This window comes from Pygoscelis adeliae, unplaced genomic scaffold (genome assembly GCF_000699105.1).
Source record: "Pygoscelis adeliae isolate BGI_AS28 unplaced genomic scaffold, ASM69910v1 Scaffold131, whole genome shotgun sequence".
NCBI lineage: Eukaryota > Metazoa > Chordata > Aves > Sphenisciformes > Spheniscidae > Pygoscelis > Pygoscelis adeliae.
The window spans coordinates 736452-758728 of NW_008824058.1; the positions used below are offsets into that span (position 1 = coordinate 736452).

At 42.1% G+C, this 22277-nt stretch overlaps 1 protein-coding gene across 1 annotated transcript in view; it reads left to right on the forward strand.

The window, feature by feature from the left end:
* Window positions 1–12797, forward strand: part of ACVR1 (activin A receptor, type I) — a 35398-nt gene extending 22601 nt beyond the window's left edge. The window contains exons 7-9 of the mRNA XM_009334025.1: window positions 3511–3708; window positions 10341–10471; window positions 11545–12797. Coding sequence (XP_009332300.1) covers window positions 3511–3708; window positions 10341–10471; window positions 11545–11679 — 464 coding nt within the window. The 3' untranslated portion in view covers window positions 11680–12797. The remainder of the gene's footprint in view (window positions 1–3510; window positions 3709–10340; window positions 10472–11544) is intronic.
* The last annotated feature ends 9480 nt before the right edge of the window (window positions 12798–22277 follow it).

Sequence of the window (22277 nt, forward strand, 5' to 3'; positions counted from 1 at the left end):
ATTCCTGCAGAAATCAAATATACTGGATAACTGCAACTGTAAAAATCTTAAAGTAACCTGAAAATAACCTTACCATGATCTGATATTACCCTGAAGGTTTACAACAGCCACTAGATGGCACTTACAACTTAAAAATGCCACTCTGCTGCTGAGGCGGCCCAGTGCGGCCTCTGAGTTCAGGAGCAGATCTAACTTTTTAGACTTTCTCTTGGGTTTTTGTTGTTAAGTTCCATTCATGGATCCCAGAAGGCAGCCGTTATTAGGCTTCAGCTCATTTCTGAACTAATAAATGTCCTTCCACTTACAGTCTAAGAACTATGCGCTCACTGTCCCAAGCTCCGTAGGTCCATCCAGCTTGAGTCTTTTGCCAACTAATTCAGTGAGCCCAAAATTGGGTTCTCCATGACCAGCTGGTTTTAGACTTTAAGCTGGTAGAGTGCTGAGAAACAGTTGCAGCAGTATGGCTTGTTCAGACCTCGGGGGTATGTCTGACAATATTTTTTTTTTCTTTTCTCTGAAGACAAGGGAGAAAATAGTGGTGGAACAATAGTATTGGGGAGTCATTGGCTAGACAGAAAGTGTATTGGTAGATAGGATTTTTTCAATAATAATCCCACTGCATAGTTCCTATCACTTTTGCCTGAGGGACATGAGATACACACAGGGAAAACAGGCCCAGGTGTGTGGCTTTCATATCTAAATTTGCAGAGGGAATAGTAAGTAAAAAATGGAGCAGCAAGTTGAAAATACAAAACTTCAGAGATCGGCTTTTAAATAAATTTGTAGTTCACACTGAGAAGGGGGCAGCACATACTTGCATTGATTGGCATCACACTAATAAAGTAAAAGCTACTACAGTGTTTAGCTAGAGGCTTCAGATATTTGAGAGATTTTCTGAGAGAGTACAGCAATGAACATTTCCCAGTTAGTTTTTATGGTGGTAAAATAGCTGGTTTTTTAAACGTGAAATCTTCAGGCATGTATCTGACGTGCTCTTTGTTTGTTTCTTATCTGTAAAAGAGAGTTACCAAAGAGTTTGTTGCTTCTGCTATATATTCATGCCCTTTTATTCTGTATAGCTTTGTCTTTTTTTTCCTCCTCTGGTCTCCTCCTCTGTTTCAACACATGCACCATATAAGAAAAATGGCACTTAGAGACTGGTAAGTATGAGCAGATGGAAAGATTCACTACAGCTGCCCAGAGCTAAGCTGGACTGGGGTTCTGTCGGTCACACCAGGTTCTGGACTTGTGATGTACCCATTAAGAATAGGTGTCAGCTCTAACAACAAAAAGGAGTAAAATGGCTTTGACACGTATCTTGTAATTGTATGTTTTGCCGGCAGCCTGGGTGCTGCACGCCTGAACTGCAGTGTAGCTTAGTGTTTGCCATTCAGGGCTAGTCCTTTTGGCTGGCACAAGTGCAAAAGCTTTGTGAATTGGCTGCTTGTCCTTCAGCAAGCATGCTGCAAACTAGTATCTCAAACAGCAACCCAAGTATCCAGAGTTGCAGTTACAAAACTGGCTGTTTCAAATATGTTCTAGCTAAGCAGAAACTGTGTGATAAAGTCCAAGGATGGATGTCAATCTTGCTTCAGTGTGTCAGCACTGTGGAAAAGTTCTGCCCTTCTAAAGCAATTCACGTGCATGGTAATAGGTCTCAGTTGAGCAACTTTATAGAACAGCAGGATAATGCTTATACAAAAAGAAGAAAAAGCCTGACCCTCCTCTTACTCTCTCCTTCCCCTTGCCCGTCTGTATAGAGTAGCGAATGTCCATTTGAAACAAACACTGGTATTTGTAAGGAAGGTGCAAAGAATGCTAACAAAACATATTTGGTCAATTTTTGTTTCTAGCAGATACTCCAGTATACTAAAGAGGATTTGTTGGTGTCTAGAAAACCATTGTGTTTCATCAATTTGTATTCCTGTCAAGCTTTTTTTCTTTAAGAATTAGTGTCTTACAGTAAGAGCTTCTCCGACAAGCACTTATGCGCCCTTAAGTTAGTGTGCACTGAGATCTCCTGAGGTGAACAGAAACTGAAGCAGTGCAGTATCTGCTTCCTAACTCATAAACAGCACAGATGCTACCACGATGAGAACCTGATTACAACATTGTTGTCCCCTGACCTTATTGCAACACGTTCTTAGTTTGTAGTGTGCAGGATGCTGACTTGCATCCCTCAGTCTTAAACCTTTGACCTCTTAATCTATTGAATCTGTTTTGCCCAATTTGGATGGAGTATTACGATTTCTATCAAAGTGTTCTCCAAAGTCTTGACAGCTTCAGAGTTTGCCAGGAAATTTGTTTTCTAACCTTTGTTTCCAGTGTGCAAGTTTTTTAAAATATTATAATCCATACATACTGTATAATATAAATTAATATAAATATAAATGAATACATAAATATGTAAGTGTGTGTGTAAGTACGTCCTCTGTGTGTGTATATATGACAAAAAATATTTTTATCTGGAGAGCAGGCTTTCCAGATTATCTTCTCAGCTGTCATGGAGTTAGTAGATGGTATCTTTCTAGAGGTGCCATAAGCATTGTCTTAGCGGCTGGAAATTACTTGAAGTGCATTTAAACTGTAGGAAAGTGTTTTCCAAATTTTTGTTATGGTGAAGTACAGGCTGTTTTTTGGAAAGAAAAAAAAATTAATGATCTGGTGATAGGTTAATTTTTTGTGGGACTGAGCTTTTCAAGTTTCATCTAAAGTAAACTCATGTTAAATGTAAATAGTATATGTTATTCTTACAAGAGTTGTTGAGGAAATTAGGGAGAGTTTGTGTGGTCTTTTCTATTGCTTAGTTATGTCATGCACCTGTTGCTGTTCAATTTGCAGTGCTCTCTGTTTACCATGGCAAAATGAGTACTCTGTGTGTTTCCAAATTTACAGTAATTTAGTCCCTCACATAATGTTCTTTGCTTAAATGTTTAGTAATTAGTAGAAACCAGGTAGAGTGGTTTTGACTGACTCATTTTAGATCAGCTTGAGGATGTTTATTTTTCAAGCTACTGCAAATATGGTGTTTTTTATTTTCCAGCTTTATTTTTTAACTTGTGTATATCCATCATGCAGTGTTTTTCTTCTCTCTTCCCCACAGTTTGGATATATCCACCTACCCAAAAGTTCTATAAATAAATTTGAATGCTGTGTAAAATTGTTTTCTTCTAAGTAACAGATGCTTGGCCTTCTGTGTATACGTGCCTAGAGCGCTGGTGACATCCAGTGGCTGCAAAACACTGAATGACAGCATTTTGCAACAGTGCAATAACATGCTTAATGGTAATCCCTGAGGAGATAATTGGTCTAAGTCTACGGACACAGTGGCTGTTTTTGATAGCTGGTTTGGAGCTGACCCAGTTGGTCTTTGGACAGCTGGACTCTTAGCTCCTTCTTTTTAAGAAACTGTCTGATGGGTGTCACTGCTCACATGTAATTTTAAACATATGCTGCTATAGTTTTAAAGGAGACTTAACAGTGATTTTTTTTTTTTCTTCTGTCCTTCAGGCCTTGCAGTAATGCACTCCCAAAGCACGAATCAGTTGGATGTGGGGAACAATCCCCGTGTGGGTACCAAACGCTACATGGCTCCAGAAGTCTTGGATGAAACTATACAGGCAGACTGCTTTGACTCGTATAAAAGGGTCGATATCTGGGCTTTTGGGCTGGTCCTTTGGGAAGTAGCTAGACGCATGGTTAGCAATGGTAAGTATTTGGGACTTCTTTACTTGTTTTTAGAAGGAATTAAGCAAATGGTAATTCACAGCAAAGCATCTGCCACCAAAATGCATAGGATGCACAGTAAAATACTGGACCTCCAAAGTATTTTGATTCCTGACGCTTTGCTGCCTGTGTTGAAGTTGTTGGTAGGTTGGGTACAATGGCTGAGTATTGTTGCCATTTCTGTTAAGGTAGAGAAGAAACAGGGTCCTCTGCTTCATCCTAAATTGTGATGAGAAATAATTCATACCAAATAGTCAGTTGAGTTAAAATTTTACATCATAAAGTCTCTAAACTTTTTCCATGTGTCACTAATCCATAGTGAATACTTCTAGGTTGCTGTTTCTCGTGACAAAACTTAAGGAACAGAAGGAAAATATGTAGGAAGTGAAGAAGTGATCAGAATTCAGGGATGCTTTTGCTTTACCAAGTTAAATGCGCTCACAAAGCAGGACTTGGTCAAAGTACAGTTCTGCTTGGGAAAGGTGCCACTGTAATCCTGTTTTGTAGTGCACAGTGTTGCTTCGTGTTTCCTTGGCATGGGAGTCTGAATTTAAGAATCTTTAAGCTGGATATCTGTTGGTGTGATTTCTTGCGCTTGTCAATTCAGAAGTCCCCTCTGACTTCTGGACCTCAAGTTGTGCTCTGTGGACCCAAGCTGACAGGTAAACACAGAAGATGCCCTTCGGGCATGTCTGCAGATACTGGCAGTGATGGGTTGTTAACAGCGACATGTTTTAAATCTGAGGAAATTCTGAATCATCATATGTATTTATTTGCTCTGTGTCTGTCTGATCTTTCCCACCAAATCCGAATCTGGGATTCTGTAACTGACATCAGACAACGGGTTCATCATCTTCAGGAAAAGACGACTAGTTGTTTGTTTGCTGCAGTACCTCTGAGCCCTGATGGTAGGCTGGAACCCCACAGGGCAGGAAGGGCTGGTGCCAGCCAGGGTACCTGCCAGCTTAGGATCCAGGTATGAACTTGTTCGAAGGAGACATGGTCAGAACGATAGGCAGTAGTCAGAGTGGCTCAAACTGAAGAATTGAGAGCTTGGGGTTTTTTGGGTTTGGTGTTTTTTTTTTGTAGGAACTATTGCAAGTCAGAATTTGAGGGAAGACTTTGGAGGAAAGGATTAAGATAGCTTTAGAGATGTTCTCAAAAAGCAGCTGTGGAGGGCCAAAGGAGGGAGTATGAGTGGTTTTGTGGAGAGAGGAGCAGTGAGTGGACAGAGGTAGGCTGCAATAAGGTATGACAGTGAAGGCTTGTGGTAGGTAGTACAGAGAACAAAGCCTGGCTCAAATTCTAGTGGAAGTTAATGTACTTGCCTCGTATTGTTTCTCATGCATTATGTCCCCTCTATTCCCTGACCCCAGTGGAAATCTGGTCCAAATGGTGTTACACTGGATTACAGGGAGTGGGAGAGAGGACAGGCAAATGTGCAGCAGCTCTAGAAGCAAACAAATACTGTTATTCTATTAAAATACAGGACTTCTTCTAAATATGAACCTTTTACTTCATCTGTTATCTATTGGCGGCCAACGTAATTTAACTGTAAGGAAAAAAAAAAGGTATTGCTCCCTTGTTCAGGGTAATTCCCAGCACAGCAGCCACAGGCAGCTAGTTATCTCCAGAAACACCGCAGTGAGGCTTGTTATGAGAAGGCTGCTGGAAGGTGGCACTTTGGAGAAGATTTGCAGACCTTCCAAGCTTGCTGTGAGATTCCCTGGGGCCTGGAGCACTGTCCAAAGCCCTCGTCTTCTCTACGATACTTACAGGGTGCTGAAAGAAAGCTGACTTGGAGGTAGCAAAATGCATCAGGTAGGCTCAGATGGCTAATTTAAGTCTCCTTGTAAGCCTGAGAGCTTGCTTTGATAGCTCTGAAGAGAACCAAAATGGTCATTTCTCTGTGATCAAGAGAGCAGGGTAATCTGTGCGGGTGGACAGCTGTGTTGGTGTAATTTAACTTGCAGGGTCCATAGTGAGCAGCTCCTGTCTTGCTGGAAGCCAGTGGCAGTCACAGGACTGACTGCAGGAGCAGAAGGGAACTTCCATAGGTTTTCTGTGAGGTGGCCAGAGCTGAGCTCGTGACCTTGCCTTCCTTCTCCCTTCACTGTCAGAGGAGTTACTTGACGACATATGCGGCAAAAGGAATAGGTATTGTTCTGATAAAAGAACATGTGTCAGCTGAATCACAGTGTGATGATGATCTCGGGTGAAGGTGTATGTGGTTAATTAGAGAAAGGAGGAAGGTCTTGTGAATGCATGGTGTTAATTTTTCTTATGATATACTCTGTTTATTGGCAAATGTATGTCGTAGGCAGTTATGAAGACTTGCTCATTGCATTTCCCAATATTTGGAGACCTCTGGGTTGCAATTCACGTCAGTGTGAGTGCCTTGAGAATTTAAGCTGTAACTTTATTGTTTTCAGTGCAGTTTTATATTATGCACTTTGTCTGTCTCAGCAATCTGTGAGCACTGGAGTTTACCAGTTGCCATAATATGATGGGCTTGCTGGGCAGGGGTTGATTAATTCACTGTGCAATAGGTGATGCTCACTGCGATGGTCAGGGAAGCCAGCGCATGAGAGGAGGCAGTCGGTCTTCCTCCGTGCTGCCTGTGGAGGGACCGTGCTAGTAGCTGTGGGTGGCAGGACCAGCAGCGCTTACAGGGGTGTGTGCTTACATGTAGGCACCGTGTAGAGTATGGTCTGTTCGAACATAGTAGTTGGCCTATGTGATGACAAAACTTCACATGTAAGCTTTTGATAAGTTTGTTTTTATTGCCAGTCTTGAATTTTGAGTAGTTCATCTGGAATCTGTCCTGCCACAGTGCTGTTCTGGAAGCTGGTAATCCTTTGTGGAATATTAGATGTCTTGTTCTCCTTGTATATGAATATATGTTTATACTTATGTGTGTGTATACTGTACATAATACATATAAAAATACACAGTCTTACCTAGTTACCTCTTGCAATGAAGATTCCACAAAATGGTACCTATTATTTAAATATTCCCATGCTGAAGTTTTGATGCATACGTGTTGCTGCAGTAACTGCAGTTCACAGTCAACTTAGCTGAGCTACTTTTAAACTAGTGAGCTTAGATTGTGCTGGCAGCTTCACCAAGATGGTATGAAACTCAGCATGGACTACAGACCTACCAAAGACGATAGGTAAATGCTTCAGTAATGTGATTCAGGCTGAGCTCAGTGCCACCGTGGAAGCACTTTTCACAGTAATACAGGTACGTCATGACATTGGTCATGTCAATGAGTCTTAGGTTTAAGATGACGGTGATACTAATTCCACAGTACATATTTCCAGTTGCTCAGTATTTCTGGCTGTTGACATAAGTAACTACATTTCCTTGCACTTGTTTGAAATGGAGTAAACGTCTTCTCTCAAATCCACGTGTTTAGCTGTGTGGAAATCATTACTTCATCAGGTGGTCACTCAGATAACCCTGTTTGGTTTGTAGTAAGACTCTGGCACTGGGAGTGAGCATGCTGAGTTCAAGGTAGCATGCTTATGTGAACTGGGTGATGGTGTATCTTGGGTGGGCTACAGGCACTTGTCAGTTAGGTGTGCTAGAAATTTTTGCTGCTATCCCATACTGATGGACACTTGTCATCTCTCATTTACTGGGTGGAAATGCAGAGTCTATTCCAGTGAGTCAGCCTGGTTTAGTACTTCAGTTCATGGAGACTCTGAAGTTGTTGTAATCTGACTAATAAGTCTTTTTTTTTTTAATTTTACTTTAAAATTTTTTAATGTTTATTTTTACACTTCTAATTTTTTTTTTTTTTAACTTATCTAATGGTCCTCAAGGTGCCACAGTAATTCTCAGTACTTTTCTGTTGTGGCTTAGTATAAGGAAGAAAGCGTGGTTTTTTTTTAAAAATTTTACTTTAAAATTTTTTAAAGTTTATTTTTACACTTCTAATTTTTTAATTTTTTTTTTTAACTTATCTAATGGTCCTCAAGGTGCCACAGTAATTCTCAGTACTTTTCTGTTGTGGCTTAGTATAAGGAGGAAAACGTGGTAGGAAACTCCTTCGCCACAACCAGGAGTACTTGTGTATTGTCTTTGTGCTGTAGCAGGAGCCACTCAGCATCTCTTTCGTACTTGCAAAATGTGATTTAAGCCCCCAAACCAGTATTTTACTCTCTTTAAATAGACCAGTGCTTGTTCCTTGTAGAGTGGTTGTTCACTGCTTTTGAATGTGCTCCCTTCCTAGTGTACAGTGCCTTGCATCTTTCCTTACCTGGCACTTACAGTTCTGTTCCTTGTGAATCTTCACTGTCATTCCCAGTGTTGTGATCTCGTTCAATTTTAATAGTAACACCAGAAGCTGAAAGATGGTTATGGCTCAAAGCCATCCCTGGTGTGTGATCATTGTTATCTCTGCAAGGCTGTGTCTGTTGCTTAGGTGTTTGTGTAGATTTTGCTTTGCTCCAACAGTTAGATTCATGCATGCATAGGACAAGTTGATGTTAAAGTAATGAGGAATAAAGGTGAAGAAAATGCTACTCTGTGTGTGAGTTCTAGTTGATTTGAGTAGCAAAAAGCCAGCAACCCTAGGGAAAAAAGAAATACAATATATTGTAAATTACAGAAGTCATCCTAAAACTGTCCAGAAAGCGGCAAGCTGTAGGTAGTGCTGAACGACTCTCGGGTCTCCCTGGCAGTGAGCGGCTGGCTGGCTTTCCCGGGACAGTGGGCGAGGGAAGCGTGTCACAGTTCAGTGACCGCTTTGCGAGCAGAGCGGTGTGGGCTAGAGGTTGCAGTGGCTTGCTGGCACCACTGACGGGCTGCTGCGGAGCCGGCAGTGGTCCCATGGGGTCTGTGATGTTTGGCTGTGGTAGATCAGAGTACTCTAGAATCACTTTATTGGAGTAAAGGCTAGACCCACTTCACTTCATATTTATTACTATGTCTCATCTGAAATAGCCAGCTATATACCCTATACTTTGGAAGGACCACATGAAAATAGTAAATTAGAGCCAGACTCTCTCTTTTAGTGATAAAGTTCATCCGCAATATCCTAGTGACCCTGGAAACATTTTCAGATCTATATGATGTAGCTCTGGCGTTCTGCATTTGACTCATATAAAGCCACTACTTTATCTGAAATGGAAGTATAGACAATGTGGATGCACAAGAGGTTTTTTGTATTCTTGAGTTCTCACAATAAACTTTATTCTGTGTCCTGGGAGGAAGCAGGAGGAGTGTAAAAACAAGCGTTCAGCCCTGTAGGTGATATTTGGTATATGCAATTATGAATTGCTTGAAGGAGGAGGGTAGGTGATGCTTCTTTACACAGCATGTAATATAGTCTGTCCTTCTGCACCCATGTCAGAATACCATAGGGCAAACCCTGTAGTCTGCTAGTTACTTTATTATGGCAACATGCTTGGGTAGCTAGGTCTTTGAACTGTACGACTATTTTCTAAGGGAGCTGTAATTTCCTGAAGACCATTTCCCTTTTTGACTAGTCACCACAGATAGGGATTTATAGATTTTTTTTTTTTTTACAGAGGATCTATGGGATTTTAATCTTCATCTCCAATAGAACAAGAAAACTAAATCCCAACCACTGTAGCAAAGTTTGAGAACCTCTTTTCAACTTCAGTATATCCAAAGCAACAGAAATTCTCCTGGATTTCATGTATGTCTGACTGTGGCACAGCTGCCAGTCTGCTAAAAAGCAGTTTTAAGATTGTTCTGCCCATGTTTCTACTGTACAGAGAGGGGCCTCATTCGCTTGGTGTTTTTCCAAGCTGCTGACCCAAATGCCTGTCTTTGAACACCAGTTTTTAAACTGGCGTCCGAAGAAAGTTGAGCTCCCTATAGATCATTTGTGAGCTTAATCCACTGATGAAACAGCAGTGCTGCATGCATGCCTTAGAGAGTAGGCAAAAGGCTTTTTAGCCTGCCAGTTTTGTGTAAGCTGGGTGACAAGTTGTGAGAGCACATACATAAACTCATTTTTCAATGCAGAATCCTAGAAAATGTATTCAGACACTGGATGCCACAGGCTCTCAGGTCTTTGGCTTTGTGGTAGCATGTGGTGCCAACTACCCTAGGTATTTTACTGTTTTAATAACAAGAAATAAAATTATTTGAAGGACTAGCAATGAGGGTCTGTAGATGCTGGCATGCTTATTGGACTCTTTCAGGAATCATAAAAGCATGCAAAGTGTGTGGTAAGCCTATTAAAAACCACAATGCAGACCTTACATTTTTTACATTTGCTAGCAGAAATCCCAGTTCCGTGGTAGTCAGTAAACCTCCATGCATTATAAAAGATGTCCTTTTGGCAAGTGAATTTATTTCTCGCCTTTTCAGCTCAAGCATCTGCAAAATGGACATAGTTCTTACTTTGTGGAATTGTAATATGAGCCAATTAATTAACATTTTGGGTAGAAAAAGCCGTTCCTATGATGTAAGTGCTATTCTGTTGTTTAATGGCTGCTTGACACTGTGGTGTTAACTTTTAAAAGATTTTGTGCTGCTTAGACAGCTAGGTCATCTGTTCTCTCTTTCTGTGCAGAAATCCTGTTTCACTGACACAGTAATTAAATAATGCCTCTCTTTTTGTGTCTCACTAGGTATTGTGGAAGACTATAAACCACCATTTTATGACTTGGTTCCAAATGATCCCAGTTTTGAAGACATGAGAAAAGTGGTCTGTGTAGATCAGCAAAGGCCGAACATTCCCAACAGATGGTTCTCAGACCCTGTAAGTGGGTGTGCCTGCAGGTGGTTTGCAGAAGATAGGAGCTGACCTTTCTTCTTTTGAAATAGTCATGAAAGTTATTTTCAGTTATCACTTGAAATTGAAATGATCTCAATGCTACTTGTCAGGAGCATTACCTGTACAGACTTCAGAAGCATGCTAGTGTGGACCTTTATCTTGGAGCAGGAAAAAACGCAATGAGCAAACTTATGACTGTTAAATCTGAGCTATTCACAGATTAGCCTTTTTAGTAGCATGATTTAACAATAACTATTTTAAAGCTGCTTTTCCTATGTTGTTGTTCTCCCTCCAAGGGGAAATTTCTTTAAGGGCAAGGTAGCCTGTGTAGGCCTTTCTGTGGCTTATAAGTATGCAGATTTAGAACAGAATTTTGGTCTCTTTCCTGCCTACAGGATAAGGGACTGTTGGTTTTTTTTTTGTTTTTTTTTTGAAAGGCTAGTGCTGAAGTTTATTTTTCTTCATCAGAATCAGCCTGCACTCTCCAGGTTGACCAGCTGTTTTGTTCCTTATTACTGAAGCTGTGGAGGTCAGTTTGAATCTGTACGGCTGGCTAGGGCCAGCAAGGACGAGAGGTCCCATCTATAAGCTTTTGATTGTAGAGCCATGACCTGTCCTGCTGCACCAGCCAGCTGTGAATCCCAGCCATTTAAAGCTGCACTGGACATGATGAAATCACAGGCAGAAAATCTGTACCTTCTCTGGCTTCCTTCATTGATCTTGCAGGAATCAGTTTCCTTGAAAAGAGATTCTGTAGAGTTTTCTTAATTAGGAAAAAACAAAACTCCATTGTTCAAAATTACACTAGCTTGTCACTCCAGTCAGCCCATTGTCTAGTTATTCTCTTGGTTTAACCAATTTATCAAACTTGGTGGGTTTTTTTCCAACACGTGAAATCTGTATATTTGATAGTTAACGGTAAACTCTGTAGATTCTGAAAATTGAGTATTAATAAGGCAATAAAACCTTATTGTATTAGCGCTTAACCCAATCTAGTGTTTTCTTGGCCTGTGATTTGTGTACTTACATGTGTGTCTTGTTTTTTATTCCTTTCCCAGACATTAACATCTCTTGCCAAGTTGATGAAAGAATGCTGGTATCAAAATCCATCAGCAAGACTAACAGCCCTGCGAATCAAAAAGACTTTGACCAAAATTGATAATTCCTTAGACAAACTGAAAGCTGACTGTTGACCTTCTTGCGGTGCTCTCCTGACAGGAAGGCGTTTGTCTGGTTCAGAAGTCGTCTGGCCAGACAGTTTATACGATTGGTCCCCATGTGGCTACTTATAGAGGCGGAAGTTCTTACTAAGCCATCTGTTTGGGAGACATCGGAACCATATGGACTTTGCTCAGTGACTACAATGGGCATTTCACAAATGGTCAAGCTATAAGGACTCATGCTGGATGTACTGTTGCAAAGGTAGTGGCCTGAAGGAAGACAGAGAAATCCTAAGACAAGATCAGGGCATTAAATAATGGCTTTGAACAGCTTTTTTCTTTTTTTTTTTTTTTTAAATTCTCCTAATCACTCCCAGGGTGAACACGTGGAAGTGGTAAATTTTAATCAGCAATATTGCCTGTGCTTCTCTTCTTTATTGCACTAGGAATTCTTTGCATTCCTTACTTGCACTGTCACTGTTAATTTTAACGACATGACTTGCCAAAAATATGATTGGCTGTATACTACATTGATCTATGCCTGAAGAATAGGAAATGAATTTGGTAAACTGAAATTGTAACTGTCAGATTTTAGCTGCATTTTACATGTGTACTGATGTTTACAATAATGCTGAACATTAGGAATTTCTCGTTTATACAAAACTTGCAAATTATTTATTACTAGTGCACTTGCCAGTTTTTTAAACTGTAAAGTAAGTGCATAAAGTTAAAGCTTATTTTTATGTGGCCTCTTTCATGATTTCTTACACAGATGTTTTTGTAGCACAATATAACCTGAAACATAAATTGTTTTCTGTATTATCATATTACAACTTGATAGTCACATTTTAAGTGCTTCACATTTGTAGGTGTGTGGTCTGTAACATATTTTCAGTTCAAATACGGAACATATATATAGCCATTACCCACATAACATTGTGTCTAGTATCTTACTGATCTAGAAAAGGAGAGCAATGGAGGAATTAACTAGAATTTTAGGTCATGAATGCTGTGGGGAAAATGCATTTTATTTCTTCTAAGCTATATAATACGCATTTAAACTCTGCCAGAAAAATAACTATTTTGTTTTAATATACTTTTTCTATTTAGTAGTTATTTGTATAAATTAAATAGAATGTTTTCAAGTCAAACAAAAGAGTGTTTTAGTTCTCTTACTGCCTATTAGTAACAAAGGTATACTAATGCAGCAGTGTGTATCTCCGGTCATACGCTCGCAGGTGAATAGAGCTGGTCCAGGTCAATACGGGGTGGAACACCAAGGTACTGAGGCTGTTAACAGTTGTTTGTCTGGGTGTGTTTTTCCTGTACTGAACTGGATCCCAAAATAGTACAGCAGGGAACTGGTGTACTCTCTTTGGATGTGACATCAGCCACGTCCATGCAAACCTCCTAGAGCATGTCTTGCAGAAGGAGGTATGTTATCCCCTAGCCTTATGGGGAAGAATTCAGCTTTATACCCAGAGAACTTTTTTTTTCTCTGCCCGTACCTCTTGATACTCTCATTTGTTACACCAAGTGGAAGAGTAACTAGGAAGTGACAGTGCCCTTTCATCCTTGGAAAGAACTCCTTTATTCATGGGCTTGAAATCCTCCAGGTAATCTAAGGACCTGGATAGTAATTAGCCATTTGGACATGTTTCCTCTCCAGGTTAAAAAATTTCTCTGAGGTTCCCTTCTGTGCTTTAAGTCTGCCAGATTCTGCTCTCCTGTTTCTCTGTAACTTTTCCTTCTCAGCCCCGGTCTTCCTTGTCCTACTCTGGCCAAGTGACGTGCCTTTCTTTTTCTACATTTCTAGTGTAGAAATAACAGCCAAGTTAGCAGGGTAGGTACTGCATGGGGCTGAGACTGCATGGTACAATAGCTCTGCAGAGCAGACTGAATTGATACCAGTTGCTAGGTCTCTTAGTTATACTTGATGAGAATCTGAGCAGATCCAGCACTGCAAAAAACATGGGAAAAGCGGGATCTGATTAGTTTTTATTGTTAGCTTTTAATAGGAAGTCAAAGGCTCAGTTGCCTGAATGCATTCCAGTTTGCTTTAAACTGGCTTGTGTATGTGATGCATGCTGGGCTAACTGTTAAATAACTGCAGCCCAGGAGCGACAGTATTTCAGCAATGACTTGAGTGAATCAGTCTGTTGGACTGAAGATGCTATACGAATGCAAAATGAGTAGCTGTGTTAGCAATAATTTTCTGATATAGAGTATTGCCTGAAGTTCTTTAGTTCTAGGTGCCTGGTGCACACAGACACATACACTGATGATGGAATAGGCATCAGTGTTTAAAACAAATGAGAAGTGAGGCAACCTGCTTGCGGAGGTCCCAGGCTGCTGCAGTGCTCAGAGATGAGGACAGCTGGGGATATCTGGACGGTGGAGGGCGAGAGGGGAGGTAGCTCAACAGATGGACAGGGACGGAGCCAGAGGTGAAAGTTCAGTGTGCAACGAGAGTTTAAAGTGGCTGGTTAGGTTTTTTACTTTGAGTTTTCACATCTCCAGCATTTTCCAGTACATGTGTTGGAAGAGAGAGAATCTGTCATGCTGATGATTAATAACAATTCTGGCCATGTTGGCTGAATTTGTGGTGCCCTTCTCAAACGCTAACATACTGAGTCACAGCATCTTACTAGATACTAGGGAAGATGGTCATGTTAAATACTTGATCCATCTCTTCTTTGTGCTGTAGCATCTTCTGAAAAGTACTGTGTACGTAGAACAACATGGCTCCAGATTGGTAACAGCTCCGTAAACTCTAGCGGTTTCCTGTGCTGTCTCTGAAGATCTGAATTTTCTAACTGCAGCACTGGGTATCGGTCTGTTAGCTGTGCTAGGACTAGTTGGGATCCCGCAGGATGTGGGACCTGCAGCAAGGAAGCGCACAGTTCTCCCGCTTCTCCGTAGGGGGTTCTTCCAGGGCTGGGCTCTGGGAACCACTGGTCTCTTCTGAGTTTGGATACAGACTTGACTGAGGAGCTTTAGCATTAATTAAAACTGGAGTCTTGGCTCTCCCTGTCTATAAAGCAGGGATAACCAACTAAAGGATAAAAACACAAACCATAAAAACACCCCAGTAATACCCCATTTATCCTGTCTTAGGTAAAGAAGATTATCCAAGCAAGCTACTGGCAGGGTAGAAAAGTCTGTCCAATGCTAGGACTCCTAGGCACTCATCGATTTGCTAGGCGAGGTCATTTTAATTGGTGCTGCTGCTAGTAGCTTCCTTTTGCCTATCAAAACATCCAGGGATTATTTTAAACAAAATTCACATTCATGCCCTGCTAATGAAGTATTTTTGATCCAGGCTTTGACTGAACTATTTGAAATGTTAACTTTTTTTTAATTAGGTGACTATTTGGCAAACTTGAATCAAGAAAATTGAGTGGAAAATAATTGTAAAAAGTAATTTCTTATCCCTAAACCAAGGGATAAGAAATTGCTAAGTCATTCGTCATTGTGCTTTTCTAATGTATATAGTTGCTACTAGGATAGTCACGGTCCATGCTTTCAAAAAATAGCAGAAATAGCACTGTTCTGAACAGTCCTCTTGGGAACTAGAGGGTGGTGCACCTGGGAGCAGAGGAGGAGAAACTCAGTGATAGCCAGTGAAGGATTATCTGTGGTCTGTTATTTAACCTCATTTTCAAGTGTCTGGACAGTCATAGGAGAAAATTTGTTGCTGCTTTTCCCCTCAAGGTGTCCAGGCTTGGGCAGCGCGGGGGAGTTTCCAAGTGATGTATGTGAAGATAACACCCCTGCCTCCTACGCTATTTTTCTAGCGTGTTTATTAATCAATGTTCCTCTAGTACCCCGATAAAATCCAATCTTCTAAAGAGATTTGGAATGCTTATATATAATCTGCCTGCATTAAGGGCGTCGCTGCATTTATTACTATGGAGATGGCACAAGCAGTTCCATAGTTGAAGTTGAATTATTCATGTGTCTGGCGGATTTGCACTGTGCACAGCCAATATGGATCTGGGGTGTTGTCATTCGATCAGTGCCTGGCCATATATCAGAGCCCTAGTAAGAGGAGGCCCTGCATGTAAAAAAAAAAAAATAAAATGATGCATCAGTGTATGAGTAGCACTGATTCAGCTACGCTGTTGATAGGTATGACCACCTGCCAGTTATAGGAGGAAGGCTAGGCAAAAAACAGAGGTACTTTAGATTTTTTTGGGGGGAGGTTGTTGCTTTTTGTTTGGATTTGTCTTTTTTCCTATGCAGAAGTTTTTTTTTTATTATTGGTTAGGAATATGTTGCACTTTGACAGGCGTCCTGGGGACAGCTGCCTAAAGCAGCCCGTGGCCAGCGATTCATGTTAGTGTTGCTGTAGTGAAGTTACTGAAGGCTTCCTCCCACTTGTCTAACTTTCCTTGTGGGCCTTCTGTGCTGGAATTTTCCATGAAAAGTCCATATCTAGCCTTCAGGAATTTTTTTATTTACCTGGATTAAACTATTTTGATAGGGACAAGGAGGAATTCTCTTCCCCGCAGGGCGAAATGTCTGCTGTGCAAAAAGAACAGCCTTGGCATAGTGGTTGGCATCGGAGAAGGGAAACAAAGACATTACAGATGCTGTTCCATTTATACAGAGAGAATTTAAATCTTTTTCAAACACAGAATACATTTTTATATTTTAAAGCTAAGATTTGTGTGGGAAAAGTAAGCATTTTATCAAATGTAGAGTTAATGATGTACTGTGACATGCTCTCACCTGGGAATAGCACATTTGCTTTATCCCCGGTTGGAAGGAAAAAAACCCACCACGTGTCTAGTGCCTGAACCAAGAAACTGTGCCAAGACACAAGCCAAAGCATGCCAGGAAAAGTGAAGTGCAGCCGTACATGGTTTGTGTCAGTCTCGGCCTGTTATGGTGGAAAAGAGGCTGCAAGAGGGACCTCTGCTGCTCAGGGAGGAGAAGCTGGGACTGTTTCTGTGGAAAGTGCAGTTTCTCACTGGTTATGGACTCGTTTCACTACGTCCAGATCCTGCGTGGTGGAGAGCCATGTGAGGCCTGCAAAAGGATCCTCCAAGGGGTCTGGGACACGTGCTTGCTGGGTCAACCTGTTCTCTACCAGCCAGACTGCTTAGAGGTCCAGGAATATGACCCTCTTTGGGATGGTGGCCTGTAACACAATACACCAAAGTGCCTGCTGGGTGTCAGACTTGAGAGACTTAGTGTTTGGTGGTTTGTTGTTTTTTGTTTGGTTGGGTTTTTTATATTAAAAAAAAAAGGTGTCCCTCTTTCCACCACAGTCGTTGCCATGTGTTGCTCTGTGTGTAGTGGAATTTGTCCCAGCAACATGTCTAAAGCTGGGGATGTAGCCCTGGCAGAGCAGCACGAGAGCTGGCGTACACGTCCTGTCCTCCAGCCTGGTGTAGCTGCTCAGGACTCTTTATACTTACAGATCTAATAAATATCTTCGCTTGTTCTTGACCAAAACATTCCTACCTTATATCCGTGACTGGTGGACAGTGCTGTGCAGCCCCCACAGGCTGTGCTTTCCCCCTGCCCTGGCGCAAGGCAGGGTTACGCCAGATGGGGAGGCAGATGGAGGCTGCTGCTCTGCTGGAGGGGATGCAGCCGAGTGCTCGGTGCGGGATGAGCGGTGCCCCTGGCCGGAGAGCGGGGAAGGATCCTGCAGCAGCCGCTGACGGAAGGAGTGGCTCTGTCCTCCCCCCTGCCAGGCAGTCGCCTGTCGGTGGGGCTTCAGCGTGTGCTTCAAAGCGTGCTGAGGGTTTTGTACTGGGGTTTATCTCTGTGAACTGCATGAGTGATGAAGCAGCTGACTCGCAGATGATGTGAGGTGGATTTTGAAAATTACCTAACGTCAATAATTACTCATTTGTCTTTCCAACTGCAGTCCCCACCAAAACGCTGACCACCTTTTCCAGTGCAACAACTGAGGGTTTCACTGTCACAGAAGCCCTGAACTCCTAAAATAAACAACATTCAGATACTAGCGTCAGTTTTAGCAACTCCATGTGTTTGTTACTATGCTAAAATCTGTTCCTTTCAAAAAATGAAAAGCTGATGCTGTGTTCAGCTTCAACACTTGTATTTTTCTTTTTCCTTTAGGCATCTTGGAAAGCTTAATTTTTTTTTTTTGGTGGCTTTCACAGCATATAGAAGGAACTAGCACACTCTGACCTGATTAACTGTGGTGAGGCAGTACCTTAGGAAAGAGAGGAAGAGGCAAAGAGTGCACTGGTTACAGTACTGTACTGCTGTCAGGTCAGTTCCTAAGTTAATGCTGCACTTTAAACCAGTAAAAAGAAGCAACCATAAAGATATCGGAGTGCCTTAGTGGGGTAAGGCTGCAATTTTCATCTCTTGTCAGTCTAGAAGTGAAAAATCAAGATTTAACCCTGGGAATTACTGGAGGATTTTACCTGGTTTCCATGTTTTTCTAATCGCTTATCTCCAGCAAAAGCTTTTAAATGTGCTGTGACAACTCACCAGGGTGTGGGACCTCTGATGGCTGTGCTGCTGGTCGGGCTCGGTGTGCCAGTGTGCCTTTGGTCCAGGTGTTTGTGTACACAACCCCAGGCTTCATTGCCTTTGTTGGAAACGGGGTGAATGTCACATGGGTTTTCTTGATGGAAATGATGATGTGGGTGTCTGCAGCACTGGAAAGTCTTGCTGAGCCCTCTGCTTGTTCATACCCACAGCGGCCAGCCTGTGTGGTCTTGCCAGGTGTTGCGCTACTTATTGAAGTAAGCTGGGATGATGTCCTGGAGCACTGAGCTCCTGCTGGGCCCTGGAGAGGCCGTAGGGAATGGGGCTGGTCTATGAGGTGGGCACCAGGACGCTTTGCTGCTGCTGGAAGTGCCATTGCTGAAGTGTGCCCGCTCCAGCGGTTTCACTGGGACACACGTGTGGCAACCGAGGGCTGTGACGCTTCTGTGGATTAACTGCTGGGGTGGGCGCCTCACAGTCTTCACAGAGCTGTGCAAGTGTCCGTCCCGTCCCGCTCTCTCTGCAGCCCCTTCCTGGCCCAGTCCATCCCTCCTCTGGGCCGGCCGTGGGTGTGCTGGAGCCCCATCTGCCACTGTTTCCATCTCCTCGTTCCCAAACTCCCTCTGTGTCTGTTCCTCCCTTACTTGTCCTAGGAGTTGTCCTTGTGGAGGGACAACTTCTTCTCAAGGGCAGCGCCTCTGGCCATGCCCACCTTCCTCTCATCTCTGTGAATTGCTCTTTTTCCTTTCAGGCTCAGAGAAAAGCTGTGTGCCAGCTGTGGAGAGCTGTGCCTGAAGGAAATCGGACTTAACTGGGCCGGGGACATTTTTGTTTAGAAGACATTAAAACCTGCAGTCAACTTGTTCTTTTGACCTTAAAAGGTCATGACACACTTGACTGAAGCTCAATGGCTGTTGCTAACTAGACTTAGGGACTTTGTATCACACCCATCTCTTCCCCCATAGGTCTCTGCAGCAGTCTTCTCCATTTTTCACCACCCAAAAAACCCCCAAATATAAATATTTCAGATTCACGGCATAGATCTCTTTTCATTCTTGGAACGTTCTCCTGGAAAACCTGGAGCCTTAAAATATGATACCGACCAAAGGTGGTGAGGGGATAGTGAACTGTTGAATGCTAGTCAGGAATTCTATTCTAAAAATTTGCAAAAAAATAGCTATCAGGTTACATTGTCTACCTCCAATAAAGAGAGCATATCTTTAACATAAGTGCTAAAAAGGAGGAAATTGAAAGGTCTAAAAGGCAGTTTATAAGAATAGCGGAACTGCTAGCAAAGAAAAGCTTACCATAGTTCAGTGTACAAAGAAGTCGCAAAATAAGGAGGGAAAAATAATGCCTTTTGTCTACCCATTTATCCTTGTTTGATTATTTACGGTATGTGGATCTTGCAATCTTTAACGCATGGAGTTAAAAATAGCTTAATATTTGTCATACACTTGAGCTGTTTTAAGAAACATGGAACACAAGCAATAGTGTTCTCTGACAGGCGTTCAAGCACTGAACATATACTTTAGACAATGTCATGTATAGAAATCGATCGATACCGTGGCTAGAGTTCAAATGATTGTATTTCAACTTACATTGAAAATAAGCTGAAAACTGTGACAAATCTACTATGTCAAATCTCTTGTAATGAGATTCTGTGTGAATTTAAAATACATGACTACCCACCTTCATTAGCAGAAAGAACATTGATAACAGTAAAAAAAAAAAAAGGGGGGGATATTTTACTGTTTCTAATTGCTCACTGAAATGAGATAATCTTAAATTGTGTTTTCTCTGCAAGCACCTTTTTAAAAATTTGCCTGAAAAATATTCTTAGCGTCTTCTGCTCTGTTTTATAAGGATCTCAAATTACAATGGAAGCCTTTAGGGAAAGGGCACTGGCCCTTTCCTTTACCTCCTACCCTTTGTTCCTTTGGCCTTTTTCAGCAGTTAGGAGCGGTTGGTTCAGTTTTCCTTTTGCTGTTCCTGGCCAATCTCTTCTCATCTCGCTCCCCCAGGAGATAGTTCCGAAATGGGCCACCAGGAACTCCCCATAGGAAATACAATGAATAAGCCCTGATGGGCCTGATCCAAAGCCCAGGGTTATTGTTACAAAGGGATGGGAAGACCAAAACGGTGCGTTCTTGTCCACACCAGTATAGAAATGACTGGTGAGGACACCGTTTCAGGAACACCTCTAGTAACTGTCCTCTTCTGAGCAGATGTCTCTCTGCTTGTGCTTTTCACTGGTGGTTAACGGACGGAAGGTCAAGTCCTTACTGCGTTAGGTCAGGCCGAAGCAGAGCACAAGCGAAGAAGCTGGCCTGGGCTTAGTTTATGCTTCACACTTAACGCTGCAGAAGGCAACAAAGAGGAGCCGGGACCAAGCACCTGAGTCAGCAGCTTCCTCCTGCTCGGGCTCTGCCACTGTCTGCCCTGCAGCGACTGCTGTCTTGGCACTGGCAGCACTGCAAGGAGGAGGAAACCAGGAGCGGGTGAGGAGAAGGTGGTACCATCAGCACTGGGATGGCAAGAGAGGACACTGCCAGTCATCCCGAGAACAGAGGTAAGGAGCGGAGGGGCAGTCCCATTAGAGAATTAGCTTTTTAATTACACTAATGCTCACTCTTTGGACACTTCTTATGTCTGAATGATGCTAAAATGTTCTGAGAAGTTCCGTTATTACCTTCCTCGTCAAAAAGGCACCCACTCAGATTAATATGAACTTTTCAATAGATCTATGGGCTACTGTTTAATAGATTTCAGAGCTGTAGAAAGAAGCATTTGGCGGGGTGTGTGTGTGTGTGTGACTAAAGAATAGTAAAATGGTTCTTGGAACAGTTTGGGAGTTTTTTGACTCTTTTTCTAATTGCCATAGTCAACAATATAATGTTTTTGCAGAAATGTATCATTCTGATGGCAATTTTTGGAAGGTTTCATAGCGTTTCTGGATGAACAGAATGGGAGACAGACAGACTGCAAGACAGCTCTGTAGTTAGGACACTGAACTGGGACGTAGAGGACCAAGGTAAGTGGTAACTACTGGCCTGCTGGCCATTCTGGGATGTCTACGTACTTCGTTTTGTTTTGCTTGCACAAAATTTCAATAGGTTAGTTTTGTCCTGATGTGGAGCAAAACAAATTACAAAACAAAATTCTTGTTTTCTAGCCAACCCTAGAAGTACTTCCAGTTGGCAAACGGTTTTATGGTGTTACCCATTTCCAAAGACTCTTAAATCCCCAGGATACACTATTTCTGTCCTACTATGAACCATGCCATGCAAACATCTAACTTGGGAGCACGTTTGCCTCACAATAGCCTCAAAGTGTGGTGGTGTTTTTCCTCCATCCCTTGTTTTGTTGCTCTTTTGTTTTTCACTGGCATTTGGTGTGTCAAAGGCCTGATGAAGATTAGAGGCAAAGCGTGAAAGATCGATGATCTGGGGACGCAAACCTGCAAATCACTGAATGCTCTAGAGACACAGTAAGATGTGAGTAAGTGGCTCTCCTCCCCTCCTTGCCCTTAGTGTGCTTTTTTAGTGGTTCCTGAAGTGCTGGGCAGTTTCAACCTGTGGCCCATTAATACAGGCTTCTGCCTCAGCTCAGATGTTTTCAGGAGGAGCTGCTTCTAGCACCTGCACTAGCGAACGCTGACCGGTGGCGTTGGGAGGTGGCAGGAGGAGGGAGGGCACTTGCTGCTTTTCATTCTTATTCTGTATTAATAAACAGAAACGTAGAGAATTCTGCTTTTAAATTACAGCAGTTCAATTTAAATTCAGGTTATTGTATTTTCTACTCTTACTGCATCTCAACTCTACAGCCATGAATTTGGTGAACTGTTTAAGCAATGTTGGTAATCTTTGAAAAACAAAAAAAGACCAATGTTCAGAGCATGAGCTTTGTGAAAAGGCATTTAAGCATATGTGGTGTTGCTTTAGCAATGGGCTTCGTTGCGTATTGTAGTGACCTTAGGCACTTCCTAAACAGTGGCTAGAGACAAACCAAGACAGAGAACGAATGGGTTCTGTGGTTTGGGGTGGGTTTTTTGGTTTTAAACTCAGTTTCACAACAATTTTAAAATGTAAGCAGCGTGTAATTCTGTATCAATAATAGTTTCAGTCATAATGACATTTATTTACATGAAA